General features: G+C 31.8%; 1 protein-coding gene across 2 annotated transcripts in view; it reads left to right on the top strand.

Annotated features, from left to right (window-relative positions):
* The first annotated feature begins 2512 nt into the window (after nucleotides 1–2512).
* LOC127732687 (serine/threonine-protein kinase ULK4-like) overlaps nucleotides 2513–19630 on the top strand; it is a 49252-nt gene continuing 32134 nt past the window's right edge. The window contains exons 1-12 of one of the 2 annotated variants that reach the window (XM_052241863.1): nucleotides 2513–2586; nucleotides 9247–9415; nucleotides 10050–10289; nucleotides 11007–11157; nucleotides 11639–11740; nucleotides 12206–12289; nucleotides 13654–13732; nucleotides 15026–15258; nucleotides 16069–16144; nucleotides 16672–16870; nucleotides 17698–17758; nucleotides 18883–19108. In XM_052241863.1, the coding sequence (XP_052097823.1) occupies nucleotides 9278–9415; nucleotides 10050–10289; nucleotides 11007–11157; nucleotides 11639–11740; nucleotides 12206–12289; nucleotides 13654–13732; nucleotides 15026–15258; nucleotides 16069–16144; nucleotides 16672–16870; nucleotides 17698–17758; nucleotides 18883–19108 (1589 nt within the window). In that variant the 5' untranslated portion in view covers nucleotides 2513–2586; nucleotides 9247–9277. The other variant, XM_052241862.1, reaches the window with a different exon arrangement.

Genomic DNA, 19630 nt, shown 5'->3' on the forward strand with positions numbered 1-19630 from the left:
ATATGAATCAGACTTCATACAATATTTGGTTGTGTTCGTGCTGCCTGCTCAGTCTTTAGTTTTTATGTAGTGAATTGTGGACTTGTTTGTCTTTTTGTTATCATTCAGGTTTTTTTTTGTCATGGCGTTGTCGGTTTCTCTTCGACTAATATGAGTTTTAAATGTCCCCTTGATAAAAAAAAAAATCATATTTCAGGGATCTAGTCTTTTGTACATACGTGTATGACGTAATCTGTGCTGTTCCAGCGTCAAAATTTAACACCAGACATTTTAAAACTCAGTGTACGCTTCAGAATGAAATGAAATTTGCGAAAAAAAGAAGATTTTTAGCTGAAAAATATAAGGGTTTTGTATATTATCGAAAAAATCAAATGTCTCCGATGCCATTAAGAAAATGGACATCGTTTTGACCTTTGAAAATCATCAATGACCTAGCGAAAAGCCAATGGAAATGTCGCAATATCGTTTCATGATGCTGACCTATGCCTGATACGCCAATCAAATTAACGCATTTTCGAATCACTATTCGTATCACACTCCAAGTGAAACGAGAAATATATCTGCATGCGAGAAATAGATAATAGGTTACAACCATTAGAGAATATATATTTTATATAAAAAGGCCAGTGTTTGTTAATCCACGGACATATTCGGACTGAGACTACTATAACACAATACAGTAGTAGTCTCAGGTCTAACAATTGGAATAGCAGGTACCAATTATTTGAATGTAACCCTCTCGAATAAACTTAAAAAAACGGGAAAAACTAAAATGGGAATTCAATACAATAAATCAGTCAAGTGTAAGCTTAGCCCATGATAAGCCAATCAATTTAACCGAATTTGTGCACTTTAGTAGTAAGCAACACGCAAACAATGAAACGCATGACAACGTGAACGTGTCAGCCGAATGGAATGTGCACACCAAGCTGGCTCTACAAAATAAATGAAGACTCTGAAGGATACTCAGTCTAAAATACATAACAGGAGAATACACGATAAGGAGAGTACAACTAATTCTTACAACAAATACCGCAAACTGTAGAGACATCACCAAATTAACTTTTAGGACCAGAATTGCAACTGGTAATTACATCTAACAGACAAATAGAGCTAAATTTAATAAAAGTGAAGTACCTGCTTTATGTAAAACCTGCTGCAAAGAGCGGGACGAAACTATCACACATTTTCTGATCTCCTGTGCGGCACTAGAACCTGAAAGAGCTTCTCTTCTGAAATCTCTACGAGAACAGTATATCGAAATGCTAGAACTACTTAACCTTAATATAGATGTAATGTTAGACTTTATCCATGCAATTATCAACCCATACCACTTGGTGAAATACTGTGATAACTCTCTAACTAGTGAACTATATACTTTTACTAAGTTAAACACTCATATAGAGCCTGCTTGTAGAACATTAATATATAAGCTCCATGTAAACTATGATTGAGAATAGAAATAGGGAATTTGTCAAAGAGACAACAACCCGACCAAAGAGCAGAAAACAGCCGAAGGCCACCAATGGGTCTTCAACACAGCGAGAAAATCCCGCACCGGAGGCTGGCCCCTAAACAAAAATGTGTACTAGTTCAATACACATAGATACAAACTTTTTAATCTAGGTAAAACAAAAGATATAGAAAAACAAATTAGATTTTAACTTAGATAATGATTGTGTGTGGACTGCTAAACTCTCACTATTCTGAGACTTTTTTTTAGATTTTATAAACACAAACGTGTGTGATATTGGTGAAGGGATATGCTGACAACTGTATATTGTACATCGTAATATATCATTCTATTGGATACTTTTAAAATTGTTAACTTCATACTGAAGGTGTGCCACTATTAGCAGAAAATATATAGATACAGATACAGATACAGTTGCATACCCGTACGCGGATTAACGTTCTTTTTCCTTACTTTCCACGGACTTTATAATACGGAACCTGCAAACTTTAGGTGGCACGGTAGTATTTCCTGGCCCATAAGGGATAATGATAGCCTTTTTAGGATTTTCACCACTTTCTAGCACTGCGAAAAATTCTACATACACAGTTAACTGAAGTACTTTCATTATACTAATCAGAAATAAATTTGAATATGTATCATGACCGTTTACTTTTTTTGCTATTTTTAAAAACCTAAGGCCACTAGTGCTTTTAGGTCTTTTATCATGCAGTGAATACAAAATTTAAAAAAATTCTCAAAAATTCATTTTCACCTGTTTGTAAAATTATTTCATATTTTTCTACACCTGATTCATCCCTCAGTTTGGGAAAGTATGTTCAGTTGATACTGTATTTTTAGTCCAATCACACTGTTCAGATACATTGACCTAAGTAGGGTACACAAAAGAGCAACCTAAATTCTGGAATGCAAATACTACCGTGCTACCTTTATCCGGGACTGACTTTAGGTTTTCTAATTACTGTATGTTATGGACGCGTTCATTGGACATATTTTAGAAACAGTCCAATCAAATATCTCGATTCATCTTAAATTCGGACCTCATATTGTAAACAAATATTTATTTTTGAATACCAGTATGAACGGAGCTGAGCAAGTTGAAAGCCTGTAGTGTAGGCAATGATATCAAACATCTAATCATTTTGACACTCTTCTTCAGCTGTTCTTCTCTTAGGAAATTAATTAACACTGCCCCGTTTGGAAAGTATATTCCTGGATAATCTTTACGTCATATAAAGTTAATAAACCATGGAAGTATTATACAGCTGTAACCGGAGAGCATGATTCTACTTGCAAAATCGCATGTCTCCACCGGTACTCGAACCCGGGACCTCTGTGTTACAAGGCAGCGTGTTAACCGACTGAGCTAAAGAAGTACTTCCTTAGCTCAACCGCTTACGGCTGACTAAGTATCTACTAATGAAGGGAAGCAATCCCGTCACACAGCTTACAGGTCAGGAATAACCACCAATTGGTGGATTATACCTCAATTGACGTATAATCCACCAATTGACATATAATGGTATAGACCAATTGACGTATAATTCTTTGTTTTTCAAAGCAAATTATTCAACCAAAATGGAGCATTGTTTTCTTAAAACCATATTATGGTATGAAAACATGTCAAACATTCCTAGTTTAGTATAGTGACATAACATATTGATTTAATCAATAATTGTATTTGCAGTTTCTTCTATTGTTATCTTGTCAATTCTTGATCGGCAAAGTTACCACTAATCACCTGTCGGTGGACATCAATACTGTCTGCAGTTATGTGATTATGAGTACAACTCCACAGGTGAATGGAGCTCTTTGTTAATACTTGACTTTCATTATTAAAAGTCAATCATGGTCAATAGTACAGATGTTTCAACAAAAGAATTGTTGTACACATGCATTCTCAAGAGATGCAGCAGGCTTTGACAAAACTGAAACTTTCGGAGGACTCAATATTGGTCATAAAATAGGTTGTAAGTTGAAAGATGATGCTCCTATCTCACACTAGCATTTTATAACAAAAAAACTTGCATTATACGTCAATTGGTCTATACCAATATATGTCCATTGGTGGATTATACGTCAATTGAGGTATAATCCACCAATTGGTGGTTATTCCTGACCTGTTATATTGACAGGAATAACAACAACGCCATTTCAAAGGTTTCATCTGCGTTACCGCCTATAGCTATCTTCCGATAACTCGTTAATTAGTTAACGATATGGAATGATAATTGATTCTTGGCATGTGATCAAATCAAATCACTGACACTTTTCGGTCATTTTCTTTTTCACGGAAAATTACGAACAGACCGTTGTTGTCGTATATACGTACGAAGTAACCCAAATAGTTCACTCGTTACATTCCGCTGCTGTACGCTGCCGAATAGAGTCATTCATTCAATGTTGATTTTAGTCTATTTTTCCTATTTATGTCTTTTTCCATCTTGATAGTTTAAGCCGACAGTTATGACATATGAAATTGGTGAAAAAGGGTGGATCATGTTCAATTTTAATATTTAAAGATAGTTAAGAACCATTTCTGAAAGTTAAGAAGATGATTGTACAAAAAATATGTTTCGACCCCCTTTTCTTAAATACGAATAATCAAAGTCTTTCGTGTGTACCAGTCAATTAAAATATTCACAATTTTAAACCTATTCTTTAATTTGTACATAAACTAATTCATATATAATACATTTGCGGTTAAAAAGATAGCGTCAAGTTCATTTTGTTTGGTTGTTTTTCTTTTTGCTGTAACGTGTTACATTAATACTAGCAGAGACATATAATACAATATTGGTATTATATGTCTCTGATACTAGTATTCAATTGTTAACACTTTTTTAAATAGATATAAATTTAACATGTTTTGCAAACTTATTATCCCGATTTTAATTGTCCAGTTTCAATAATGTAATCAATGACATTTATTACAGATACATAAACCTAAAATACTTGAAAGTAAATATTCTTTTTATAAATCTCGATAAACTTGGCACATTTTAACAGTAAAAAATTCTATGTCTACATTTGTCTACATTATTTTGTTAAACATTATGTGAAACCGGATCGCTTCATCGCTATTACCTATTTTACTCGTGCTCCGCTTTCAATTGGAAAATACTTTTAGAACAGTTTAAAACAAACAGTAAAAAGCAAAAATATGCAAAAATAAATACAATTTTCCATGTTCAACTGTTGAAGTATAAACAATTCTCGTCCGTTTTTCAAGTTTGTTACATCATTCGATTTCTTTCTGAAGGTAGAAGTTTTATATGATACAGCGCCACCTTGTATTTAATAAACTAGGGATTTCCCACAGGTGCTTTATAATTACCGTACTCGATAAAATCACGTGACTGATAAGAAATTCCAGATAGTAACCAAAGGGGTCTTGTAGCTGAGACAATAATTGGATAAAATCATATGACTTTAGTACAGAGCTCTGCAGGTCATTAATACATGCTAATTTATCTTTGTTATTCCTTCTCATTTTATTTCCATGTATAAACAAAGTAAACATGTTTGTGACAAAACAGTCAAATTAGGGCATAAACATAAGATGTACTAGAACACAATCGCGACATCACGGGTCCGTGACTGAATTAAAGTACCTAAGCTTTATTTTTAGGATGGATTTTTTGTATTCGCATTGTCATCTGATAAAGTCGTGCTGATTTAAAGGTGCACAGTTTTCTCTCCTTTTAAAATCTGTCGACCCTGAACTTGTTAGTTAATGGTAATATTAATTATGTGGAAAACAAAAGGGCCTGGAATGTCCTATATTAGTTATATATAAAGTTGAATTCTTTGATTCATCGTTTTTACTTCATGCCAGCTAACAAATTGGATTTTTTTTTATAAGTAGTATAGTTTTATCAAAATCAGGATTTCTAATTGAAAAAATCCATTAGTTTTGTAGAGTTTTTAACTGATATACTCAGAACAAACTGTAAAGATCAGTTGAAAAGGACAGATCTATACAAAGCCCAAAAATTAAAAACCTAACAAAAACACAAAAGATACAAATTACAGATCTGAGAGTACTTGCAGTTACTGAGAGCTTGTTCAAAGCCAATAACAACTAATAAATTAAGATCATACATGTATCTTAAAGACTAAAATATCAATCAGTATACATCCAACATCCAATGTATTTAGTATAAAGACACATTAACAGTTAGTGGTCTCATGTGTAAAATTCTTGCAAGAATTTTATGAAACTTATATCATAGGTTTATACATGTATCAGCAATGTCTTGAATGGGTTAGAAAATCAGTGCCAATAAATTATTTTTAAAAGAGTTATGCCCCTTGGAAATATTTATTATAACGGAAATCACATTGCATTTGCTTTAAAGCCTTCATTTCTCTAAAATATTTATAAAAAAAATTTAAAGAACAAAAAACAAATTTTTTTTTTTTAGTTATTGCCCTTGTATCTTGGATATATAAAATATTTGCAACACAGGGGACATTGGAACTCTGTTCTTTTATTATAGTTTGTTCTTATGTTGTGTTGTTACACACTGTCCCAGGTAACATGGGTAAGTAGGAGGGTTGAGCACTCACAAACATGTTTAACCCCGCCACATTCTTTATGTGCCTGTCCCAAGTCAGAAGCCTGTAGTTCAGTGGTTGTTATTGGTTCATGTTTGTCATATTTGTTTTTTCGTAAATTGGGTTGTTAAATAAATTAGGCCATTAGTTTTCTCGATTGAATTATTTCATATTTTTCATATCAGGGCCTTTTATAGCCTACTATACAGTGTGGGTTATTTCATTGTTGAAGGCCGTACAGTTGCCTATTATTGCTTACATCCACTTCATTTGAACTTTGGTGGATAGTTGTCTCATTGGCAATCATACCACATCTCCAGTCCTTATTTTTAAGAGAAAAACATGACCTTGTGCAATGCCAAAATATAGGTATCGACAGATTGTAGGAATGGAATGTATTACTTTGATGAGCTACAAAAATGTATTGCCATCATTTGGCACCCAGTGTCATGGTCTGTAGTTGTCATAAACAAATTAATAAATCTTCTCCTTGGTTCCTTTCTGTTACCCAAACTAAGGTTGATTTTCATCTTGTGTAAAAGTGACTAAAGCCCTCAAACTCCTAGCTATAACACCTGCTGTTTACATAATAACAGACAATGTTTGACCGTCTTTGACATGCCCTTTTTGAATTATCAATCTGACCACGTGCTAAAGTGCCCTTTTTGTGATTGGCTCCCTGCCCTTTTGAAATCCTAGCTTGAATACTGTTCTGCAACCTAAAACCTAAACTAGAGCAGACCAATTTCCACCAATTGGTAGGAACTGTAAACAGCAAACATGATCAATACAAGTTATATTTTTGACAGGCTCTTAGGAGCCTCTATTTAAATTGAACCACCCATACTGTGATATATATTTATTAATTTTATGAACTTTTTAATGATAGCTATGCTTTTATAAAATGGCGCATGAGAGTATTTGTGTGTGTAGAATATACGTATTCAACATTTTAAAGAACATTTTACTCTTAACAATAACCACAATAAACCTATTTCTCGTATCAAACATAAACTAAAAGAACTAGCCAAGGAATTTGTTTTTGTCCCGGCCGATAAAGCTGCTAATAATATTATTATTGTTTGACGTAAATTTTACATTGAGGTTCTGAAAAAAGAAATCACCAATTCACAAACATTCCAACTGACTCCATTTTCAGAAAACGACATCTGTAACAAACATAAACTTTTAGCTACCGCTTTACAAGCAGAACCAAATACAATGAAAGTCCCAACTATGTATTGGCTTCCGAAGCTACACAAAACATCTTACAAATATAGATTTATTTCGTCTTCAAGCCATTGTTCCACTACTAAATTGTCTATTCTTCTTACCAGTACACTTGGTACAATCAAAAACCTGATAATAAATTGTTCAAATAAGGCCTTCGAAAATAGTGGCATTAATTACTTTTGGAGTGTCAAGAACTCGTTGGAAGTACTTGATAAATTACATGCATATATTGGTGATTTTGAATCTGTGCAAAGTTTTGATTTTTCTACCCTATATACCACATTGCCTCACATTCTCATTAAGAAAAAATTCACACACCTAATTAAATGGGCATTTAAAAAGTCAGAATGTGAATATATATGTTCAAACTCTTTTAGGTCATTTTTTAGTAGCAATAAACAAAAAAACTATGTCAATTGGACATGCTTTGATACTATATATGCCCTTGAATTTTTACTAGATAACATTTTTGTTCGCTTTGGAGATTCCGTATATCGTCAGGTTATCGGAATTCCAATGGGGACTAACTGTGCACCACTTATTGCGGACCTTTTTTTTGTATTGCTATGAGTTACAATTTATGACAAAAATCAGCAAAGACCCATCGAAACAACATCTGATACACAAATTTAATAATACTTTTAGATATTTGGATGATATTTTTGCTCTCAATAATGACGACTTCAGTATGTATACTAAAGAAATTTATCCTGTTGAACTTACTTTAAATAAAGCTAATACTAACAATGACCACTGCCCTTTCCTCGATCTTGATATCTATATCATTAATGGAAAGCTTAATACTAAAATATATGATAAAAGAGATGATTTTTCATTTCCTATCGTTAATTATCCATTTTTAGATGGTGACGTTCCCTTGTCACCATCTTACGGTGTTTATATATCTCAACTTGTACGATTCGCTCGTGTATGTAACAATGTTTTAGATTTTAACAAGAAATTTATGTATTACTGAAAAATTATTACACAAGGGTTTTCGATATCACAAACTAGTCAAAACATTTACTAAATTTTATCATCGGTATAAGGACATCATTCGTAAATATAGCTCAACATGCAGACTTCTTATACGTTCAGGTATTTCACATCCAATTTTTTATGGAAATATTCTTTATAAAGCACAAAAATGTCAGTATTCACATCTGAAGCTAACAAAACCGTTAAATAGACTTATTAAGAAGGGATATAGTTACAATACTGTTGTCAGGTCATTAAAGATTGCATATTTTGGCGTTAATATTGATTCACTTATAGGGTCTTTGCATCGGTACTAAACACATTTATTTAAAAACCAGTTGTTGGCATGACACAGGTTATGTTCTTCTCATATATGTTATGATGGTATGATACTAAACCCCTAACGGGAAGGATTGTGCCTGATATTCATATGATGAAGACATAATCTTTCAATCAGTTTAATTGAAGTCTTGAGCTGGCATGTCAGTTAACTGCTAGTAGTCTGTTGTTATTTATGTATTATTGTCATTTTGTTTATTTTCTTTGGTTACATCTTCTGACATCAGACTCGGACTTCTCTTGAACTGAATTTTAATGTGCGTATTGTTATGCGTTTACTTTTCTACATTGGCTAGAGGTATAGGGGGAGGGTTGAGATCTCATAAACATGTTTAACCCCGCCGCATTTTTGCACCTGTCCCAAGTCAGGAGCCTCTAGCCTTTGTTAGTCTTGTATTATTTTTAATTTTAGTTTCTTGTGTACAATTTGGAGTTTAGTATGGCGTTCATTATCACTGAACTAGTATATATATTTGTTTAGGGGCCAGCTGAAGGACGCCACCGGGTGCGGGAATTTCTCGCTGCATTGAAGACCTGTTGGTGACCTTCTGCTGTTGTCTGTTCTATGGTCGGGTTGTTGTCTCTTTGACACATTCCCCATTTCCATTCTCAATTTTAGTGTCCTAGTGTTAGAATTTACTAAGATGTATATATAATTTCAGGGAAAAGCTGGTTTTATGAAGTAAAGGAATAATGGAAAATTTTGTACTTTATGAAGAGCTTGGACGTGGAGAAAGTTCCATCATTTATAAGGGGAGAAGAAAAGGAACAATACATTTTGTTGCAATTCATTGTATCGAGAAATGTAAACGTGCAGAAGTTACCAACACTGTAAGTAAAAACCAATGATTAAAATTTATGTGTTTTAGAAGGTATGTTGTGGGATCAAAACCATTTTGAAAATGGTGCCTTTGTAAGGCAGTGTCTTTCTTTATGCTGTTTTGTAGACACCATTGGTCATTTTGGTCACTAGCCGATCAACAAATCATTTCTCCCAGATGCTTACCTGATATCCTGGATAACCAAGTACTGGTAAACAAGTTTTTTTTGTAATGCTTTTTTTTACATTTTTTTATTGTTTCATAGTGAAGTAAATTGTCTGAATATATAAATGTAGTCTCTTGTCAGTTGTGGTTTCATTTATACACAAGGGGAAACAGGAAGTCACTAAAACACAGTCTCTACAGCACCCTCCAGTCAGGTCTCCACTATTTGATTGAAATTATCTTATTAATACTCCTTCAAATTTGTAAATTTAGCAGTGAAAGGAATTCACCTTCATTATACCTGGCCCAATGCAACAAAGATGTTGAATAGATATTGAATGTCCACCTGTAATCACATTTGTGCAACATGTAGCTGTGTTGTAATTATTTATTTTTTTAACCTGGAGATTAATTCATGATTATAAAAAACAGTTATGAAAATAAACAAATATAAAAATACTTTTTTTAACTTTTTACAGGTCCGTATGACCCATGATATAAGCCATACAAATGTTGTTAAGTTTTATGAATGGTATGAGACCAGTAATCACCTATGGTTGGTAGTAGAACTTTGTACAGGTGGTAGTCTTGAGATGTTAACACAACAAGACAAATATCTGCCAGAAAGTTCTGTCAGGACATTTGGTATAGACCTAGTGACAGGGATACATTACATACATTCATTAGGAATACTTTTCTGTGATCTCAGACCATCCAAGGTGAGTTTTATTGTATGTTTCAGGAAGAGGATTATATTGAATCCGAATTATTATTTTCATTATAAAAATGAAACATGTACATGATACACTGTTATAAAAATGAACATGTACATGATACACTGTATGAGACATAAACTATAAAAGGAACAGAAAAACATGTAAAGTCCACTCTGAGAAGTCTCAATGATAAGAGTATTATTAAATAACACGAAGCAGACCCAAGACGTAATTCCTAGGTATAGGAATAAATGACTGAAGAAAAATAATCAAGACATCTCTCTGTGGGCAATATATGTAGAACATGTACACATGCAAGGTAAAATCATAAAGCCTCTTGATATCTGGATTTCATGTCTGGAGAGCATAAAAATGGTTTACTGTTTTTTTTTCTGATTATATATAATAAATAATGAAACCTGATATTAAATTGCTATACAAGTCTTGGAACTAAATATTTTTTTTGTGTAGCAACAAAATGATTGTAATTTCCAGTCTCATCCCATTCATAATATATTTAAAAGAGAAAACCATACACTAAACAAAATATTTTAAAAGTAAAATAAAAAAAAAGGGAAAGGATTTGGTTTGAGGAAAGATTAACAAAATTAAGATTTTTGTAAAAGACAAAGTTTGCTTATTTAAAGTGATATTACTTTGAAATACTTTTTATACATATCTTCATGTTTATAGAAATGATTAGAGATATTTATTTTATAGATACTGCTGGATGGTTCAGGTATTCTAAAGTATGCAGATTTTGGCTTGTCAAAAGTTGAAGGTGAAAATTTAGAGGAATTATTTGAGAAATTTGCAGAAGCAGGAGGTGGAGAGGAAGATGGGACAACTCCAAGAAAATACAAAACACAAGGTAAACAACTTCCAGAAAATACAAAACACAAGGTAAACAACTTCCAGAGAATACAAAACACAAGGTAATCAATTTCCAGAAAATGGAAATCACAAGGTAAGCAACTTCCAGAATTTACAAAACACAATGTAAACTTCCAGAGAATACAAAACACAATGTAAACTTCCAGAAAATACAAAACACAATGTAAACTTCCAGAAAATGCAAAACACATGATAAACAACTTTCAGAAGATAAACAACTTCCAGAAAATGCAAAACACACGGTAAACAGTCTATTCTTTCTATGTTTACTTTGTTTCATTTATAAATGTATAAAACAAGCTTTCTGTTGCTGCATCTATTTATCACTTGATTCATGAAACTATTGTAGTTAGTGTTAAGCAAACATTCAGTATTAATTTTTACAAAATATCTTGACAGGAATTTAATGTTTAAGAAGTAAGAGAATGATAAATAATTTAACTTTTTCTTTTTTACAGGATCTGCTACATACATGGCACCAGAAGTACTACAGGGTGCTGATTGTACTATTGCTAGTGATCTATGGTCTCTGGGTGTTGTTTTCTATGAATGTTTTACAGGTTTGTATCATGTTGTTCTTACAAATATTTTAAGGACACCTCCACTACCAACACTGATGTTATATTTACCAGATCAATGTAAATCACTAAATGTCAACAGCCTTACTTGGGGGGGGGGGGGGGGGGGGGGGGGGGGGGGGGGCAATTAGCTTGCATATATCTGGGATAATACACTCTTATTTTGTGTATTGTAGAAAAATATGTATGAAAGTATATGATATACTAAAATAACATCCATAGGTTACCAAAATGAAGGCTATACATGTATATATACATTGTTTTAGGTTTATGATGTAGGCTTCTGAATGTTACATAATTGGCACTGATAGCACAACAACTTTAATTTGCCATTTATGACTGTTTATTGTCACTTAAATATAGCTCAGTGTTTAATTCGCTGACAATTATAGATTATCTCAAAATAACTTAGAAATCAATAAATAAAAAAATTAATGTCTTTTTCAGGTCATCCTCCATTTCTAGCAGAGTCATTCCAACAATTAAAAGACAAAATCATAAGCAAAGATATGCCAGTCCCTAAAGTTAAAGGTACACATTTATTTTTGACTGTTAAAACATTACCATTTAGTATATATTTTATGTTCCTATATATGATATAGATATACAACAGGAAGAACATTGTTTTATTGATACTTAATGCAAATTGTAATTAAACGCCCATCAAAATTTTGAGGGGACGTATTATGGTATACAAATGTGGTCTGTCCGTCTGTCTGTCCGGCGTAAACATGTCACACCGTAACTTGAGAACGACTTATCCAAATTTTATAAAACTTAACATAAGTGTTTCTTATGATGGTCAAACGATCTGTATACTTTTTGGTGAAAACAAGAATAAAAGTTTTTGAGTTACGGGACTTAGTAACTAAAACAGGTGTGTGTTTTTTTTCACATGTCGCGCCGTATCTCAAAAACAGTTTATGATTATTGCTTAAAACTTTACACACTTCTTAGTTATATTAATCTTAAGATCTGTATACTTTTTGGTGATGATTCAAAATTTTATTTTAGAGATAATGTGTATTTTGTTAAAAAAGGGGGAGGGGTTTTTCACATGTCGCGCCATATCTCAAAAACGATTTACGATTATTGCTTAAAATTTTACACACTTCTTAGTTATATTAATCTAAAGATCTGTATACTTTTTGGTTTTGATTCAAAATTTTATTTTTGAGAATTTGATTTTTTTTTTTTTAAAAGGGGGGTTTTCACATGTCGCGCCGTATCTCAAAAGCGATTTATGATTATTGCTTAAAATTTTACACACTTCTTAGTTATATTAATCTTAAGATCTGTATACTTTTTGGTTTTGATTCAAAATTTAATTTTAGAGATATTGAGTTTTTTGTAAAAAAAAGGGGGTTTTCGCATGTCAGGCCGTATGTCAGAAACTATTTATGATTATTGCATAAAAATTCACACACAAGACGACGGGCATATCATGCGCTCATGGCCCAGCTGTTTATTTACATATTATTTTGAGGTTATATTTAGTACTTGTATTGCTCCTATTTATTTTTCGAACTTTGACGATCCATGTATCTTAAACTGGACAATGATTGTATTGTAATGTCATGTCATGAATATTATTAAAACAGAATGTTTTGCAAAAAGTATTCAATATTTTAGTTTTTAAAAAATGGCTAAAAGATGATTAAATATTTCAAGATAAATGAAAAAATATATTTCAAGTGTTTTGTGTTGTTTGAATATAACATTGAAACATACACATGCTAAAAATACATTTTGTATCTTTGTATAAATCGAGACCTGCTGTTTTGTTTTAACACTTATTGTTTAACAAATAGTTAATTTTGCAATGTTTTGTTTTACACTGTATCTGCCATATTAAATAAACAGTAGTGTTCAATATTTGATCATATTTTAATTAGGTACCAGATTTTCAGCTAAGCCATCACCAGATTTCCTGAATTTATTGGAGAGTTTAATGCAAAAAGACCCAGATAAAAGGTGATACTTATATTACATAAAAGTTAATTTGTTTTTTCTTCATTTAAAAGAAGAAAATTTACATTTTAATATTAAATCTGTTTTTGAGAACTGTTTATTGTTAAATGCAGGAAACATATTAAATGTTTTATATAATATGTTGAAGTCCCTATTATTTGAAATTGTACCCAAGATCAAGTCATTTATCTTCTTTTAGAAAGCATGAGAAATTTCTAATTGACTAACTTTACTTCTTAATGTTAAGCATTGCTGTTAAATATTTCTCATGCTTTTGTATTCTGAATAATGACAAAATTGTTATAGAAAGTCATTTTCAGTAAAATACATGAGTTGCTTTTACAGATGTTTCATTTACAGTTCATGGCTTAACGACACCTGATTATCTGAAAAATATTTACTTTTTCTTGTTAAATTTCTAAACAGGGTAAACAACTTGGGAGGAAGTATTTTCTTTCTTCAAGATCATCGGGTAGATTAATTATTAGAGATGGTACCACTAGTATAATGGCAATCAACAATAAGGATGATTCTAAATTATATTGAACTTATTTGGAAACATTTCTTATAATCTTGCTGTAGATATGTATACCCTTTACTTTTAGAAACTGGCTGTATATAGTGATGTGGATGTTTGTTCATCTGTTCATTCTTCTATCACACTTTTGTGTCTGCTTCTCCTGAACCACTTGACAGAATTTTTTAAACTAACAGTTGTTGTCTGCTCTATTGTCGGGTTGTTGTCTCTTTGACACATTCCCCATTTCCATTCTCAATTTTACTTACATGATGTCCTTTTGCATTTCTTATTTCTGTTTTTTTTTATCCATAAATTTTGAGGGATTTTCTTTAGCATGACATGAACTTTGTCATATCTGCATACTTCAGTTCACATTTTTATTTATTTTTTTTAAGTTCCCTTATCCAATCATATACTCTACCATTACTTTTTCTGTGGGGTATCCATTTTTATCCACAACTCATTCTAAATCCCTTTTTTGAATTTATTGAAACTTTTTCAGAATCTTAACCATATAATGTCATTATGCACCTCTTTTTTTTTTTATCGGAATTCTTTATGGGGTTTCCCTAAGCATCATTTTACTTTCCCATTATTTTATGTAGGGGCAGGGGTTACATTTTGTGAGCTTTGCTTGGAGTATCGCTAGTTTGAATCTAGCTTTGTAAGCTGTCAGCCTAATTGAAATATTGAAAATATTTTTGAATAAGATAGTACAAATACAAATACATGTATATAGTTCTACTTTGATTGAATTAAGAGTAATTTAATTGTAGATTAGGGTGGCCTGGTTTAGTAACACATCCATTTTGGCAGGACAAATGCAGCCATCTAGCCAAAGATTTAGTTCTATCACAGGAGGTCCAAGGCAGTACAATAGCTACAACCAGGAGTAGTGTGTTTATAGATGGCACAGGGTCAGTACTTGGGAAAGTGAAAACTCTAGACACTGGCAAGAGCACAGAAAGACCTGTATCTAACTTGGATTTGTTGGATGTAACAAGACCTGGTATGTAGTAAGACTGTTTGTGACATTTCTCTCTATCTGGTAACTTGAACTCTATTGTAACATTAGTGTCTAAAATCATCTGTAAGATAGATGTAAACTGACTACCAAGCTAATTCGACCAAGTAGACCTTGCATTTATATCAAGTTAGGACATGATATCATGATTCAGATGTTTTATCTTTACAAATAAAACATGTGCTTAATGATTGTTTTCCCATTGGAAATAAGTCTTAAGGGTTTCATGGGTCATCCTAGATGAAATATCAACCTTGTATGGCTGAAATTAGAAATTAAACATCCTAACTTCTTTAATTTTTTTGTGTTTGTATATATCATCTGTTATGTCTTATGTCGATATTAAATGGAAATAAATCCTTAAATAAAAATCAATAAATCTCTCTTTTAGACATGTTATTTGAGGTTGGTGACTCTAGGACAAAAGTGTCTGTGTTAAGATCTAAATCTAAACAGTAGCTAAAATTAATTTCATGATAAGTTCAGAGAAGTTCTGATGGTATAAGGGACATTTATAAGGGTCTGATGGTAGTTTCTAATAGAATCTGAACCTGTCAAAGTACTGCTTGGTCACAATAAAGTCACAAGGACTACTTTAAGTATATGGCTACTACCTTTGGGGTGAGTTACCCTAAAGGTATTAACATTTTTATGAAAATCAAACTACATAGAACTTTGTTTAAGTATAAAAAATTGCATCGTTACATCTCATCCATATTTCTGTATATACAGAATGGTCTGAAGAACCAAAACAAAAGCCTAAAACTTAAAATATAAAGTATTCTACTTAACTAGGTTCAACAATGGGAGATTACATGAGACCTAAGACAGCCCCAGGATCAGAAGGTGGAGCAAATCTATTTACACTCAGGTCAGTTTACTCATTTTGAATTATGAAAATTACAATCTTATACTATGTATTTATGTATACACTTAAGTTACCAATAAGAAAACTAAGTAATCTTAGTATTTATATAAAAAGGGATTTAAAAGATAAATCCTACTGGTACAAAATGTATTATGTTTAAGAATTTAGCCTTTTTAAAAGTCTTAAAAATGCAGAATTAAGCTTTACAGTTTTAGTCCAGCATAGAGCAAAGGCTGCTAATTTTGTTGTCCATAGGTTATAGATAGTCAATAAAATTATCGGTAGGTTTAATAGTCTGATCTTTGGAATAGATCAATGAATAGGACATACTGGTCAGATAAGAAGATAATTGAGTTTAAATGGCTTTTTGTTGCTCATGTAGGAGTGATTTAACTCTTTTTAGTTCAGTGACTTTTGCATGCAGAATCTAGATAGTAGCTGATCTAATAGGTAACTGGTGTAGTAAAAAATCCTCATAGTTTCTTGTGTTGGAAAAAACTAACAATTTTACTGATGATTAATTTTTACAGTGCAAGACCACATACAGCAGTAGCTCCAGATGAGAGAGTAGGAACCCCCCATAAACCAACACAATCACCACTATCTACCAGGGAACCTATAGGTGCCACACCAGATCAGAGTGAGGCTACAGATTCTAGAAATGAAATTCTAGATCTTATATATCATCCAAGTGACTTCCAAGTTTCACAGATAGTTGACAATTCAAAGGTATAATTAGATAAAAATCAATGGGAAAGATGTGGAGTATAATTAATCACAAGGGAGACAATTCAAAGGTATAATTAGATAAAAATCAATGGGAAAGATGTGGAGTATAATTAATCACAAGGGAGACAATTCAAAGGTATAATTAGATAAAATTCAATGGGAAAGATGTGGAGTATAATTAATCACAAGGGAGACAATTCAAAGGTATAATTAGATAAAATTCAATGGGAAAGATGTGGAGTATAATTAATCAGAAGGGAGACAATTCAAAGGTATAATTAGATAAAATTCAACGGGAAAGATGTGGAGTATAATTAATCACAAGGGAGACAATTCAAAGGTATAATTAGATAAAAGTCAACGGGAAAGATGTGGAGTATAATTAATCACAAGGGAGACAATTCAAAGGTATAATTAGATAAAAGTCAACGGGAAAGATGTGGAGTATAATTAATCACAGGGGAGACAATTCAAAGGTATAATTAAGATAAAAGTCAAAGGAAAAGATGTCAATTATATTAATCAAAAGGGAAAACATTGTAAAAGATATCAGAAATGAACATTTCATAGATGTGATTTGTGCCAAATGTTAGGTTTAATGTCTTTTTTTTATAGAAATCACATTTTTTATAGTTCAGGGTGTAATTATAAAATTGAAGTCGTCTGTTTTGTTGTATAGTTTATTTCTCAACTGACCCTCACAGTTTAATTCAGGTGCAATTTTAGATATGAAGCAGATCTAGATGAATGTATAGCATTATTGAATTTATGTATACATTTTATAGATTAATGGGTGTTCTATGACTTTCAAATCAATATTTTTACAGATACAGAAGCCAACTACAGCAAAATACGATTCAAAGATATTACCTGTACCTCCATACTCAGGTAATTTTTTTAAAAAGTTTAATGTGAAAATAAAGTATTACATTACAAGCAGTGAAATTTAATATATTTCTAGAGCTGCAATAATACAACAGAACCACAGACAATATTTTTTACAGATTATGACACTTTCATAGGTTTCATTACCAGTGAGAATTGGATATCGCTTGATACAAACTTGAGTTACTTTAAAATTTCAATACATTTATAACAGAGCCTGTTGTGAGTTTATAATTATTATTATTGAAATAAAATACCCAGAGTTGATATAATCAAGGGAAGGTTGTTTCCATGCAAAAACTTATGAACTGTTCAACCAATTTCTTTAAATCTTTAATAAGTTGTTACAGATGACAAAATGGAGGTCAAAGTTTGATATTGAAGATATTCATTTATTCCTTTCAGGAGTTATGGTATTTTATTGATTGGAAAATGGTATTTTAAGTAATTTCCTAGCAATTAGTTGAGAACTATTCAACCAATGCTTTTCAAATTTTATTATGTTGTTACGGATGACAAAATGGAGTTCAAGCTTGATATGACAATTTTCACTTTTGCCATTTAGCAGTTATGGTCCCTGATTGTTTTGAAGATGGCATTTTAAGTTGTTTCCTTGCAATTAGTTGGAAACTGTTCTACCAATGCTTTTGAAACTTTAATGTGATGTGACTAATGAAAAAAATATGATCAAGTTTGATATCGATGATTTTGATTTTTAGGAGTTATGGCCCTTATTTGAATAAAAATGACACCAAAAAATGTATTCAAAACCCAGTTTGCTGTCATTTTGACAATCTTTTGTTTAAAAATAACATGCTTTTATGGTATTTTTTGGGGGTTTAAAAGAGTTGACAGAAGCACATTTTGTATGAAGCGTTCCATGGTTCATGCTAAAAATGTGTGCACGTTCAATGCACTTACAGGCCTATAAAATTACAAAAAAAGAAGTATTATTTTTTTTTAGCAATGAAGTTTCACATAACTTATTACATTTTTTTAAAAATTCAAGTTGTGCTGAAGTTGTTTTTTTTTCCCAAATAGTAACAATGTTTATAATTTTGTGTTATTTTAGCAATTAAATTTCACATAATAGAATCTTACACAGTCATTTTTATTTAAAATTTCAGTTGAAAAACTGAATTCCATGTCAGAAAAAGAATGGGCAAAGCATGTAAAGAGTATAATAGAATGTTTAAATATTGGTGAGAAAGGTCCTCCTTCACAGAAACGGATACATTTGTTACACTACCTGACGGGTATAGCTACAAATTCTATGGTTGCCACAGCCCTTGTCAAACAGGGTATTCTTACCAGCCTGTGCAAAGTTGTAAAAGATACAACACATTTAGATGTGTAAGTTAAAAACTTATTTCCAGGATACACTGTTTTAGATATATGTATTTTTATTCCAAAGATATATCATTTTAGTTCATATGATGCATTTGCAGGGGTAGACTTATCCAAATTAAATGTCATATTTTCATCATGGGTATCAACATGCATCGCTTTTTTTGACAAAAATTAACAGAAGATACTCTGGTGTCATAAAACCTAAATACAATTAGAAGTAAGAAAAAAATGATTGATGGGCTAAAGATATGTAATAGGAAAAATTCCATGATGTTCTTATGGTAAAAAGTATAACAAAAATACTTATTTTCAAGTTAAATTGAAAAATTGGAAGTCCATTAAGACTGGCAAAATCAAATGTTATCAACCAAAGGAACGAGTGGAAAACAACTGTCATATTCCTGACTTGGTACATGCATGTTCCAATGAAAATGTTATATTTACTGCAAAAAGGGAAGCGAATAGTGAATTTCAACATATATAAAAAACACATTTTTATTCTTATAGCTCAGAGTAGAAACCTCA

Source organism: Mytilus californianus, unplaced genomic scaffold, assembly GCF_021869535.1.
Source record: "Mytilus californianus isolate M0D057914Y unplaced genomic scaffold, xbMytCali1.0.p SCAF_26, whole genome shotgun sequence".
Taxonomy (NCBI): domain Eukaryota; kingdom Metazoa; phylum Mollusca; class Bivalvia; order Mytilida; family Mytilidae; genus Mytilus; species Mytilus californianus.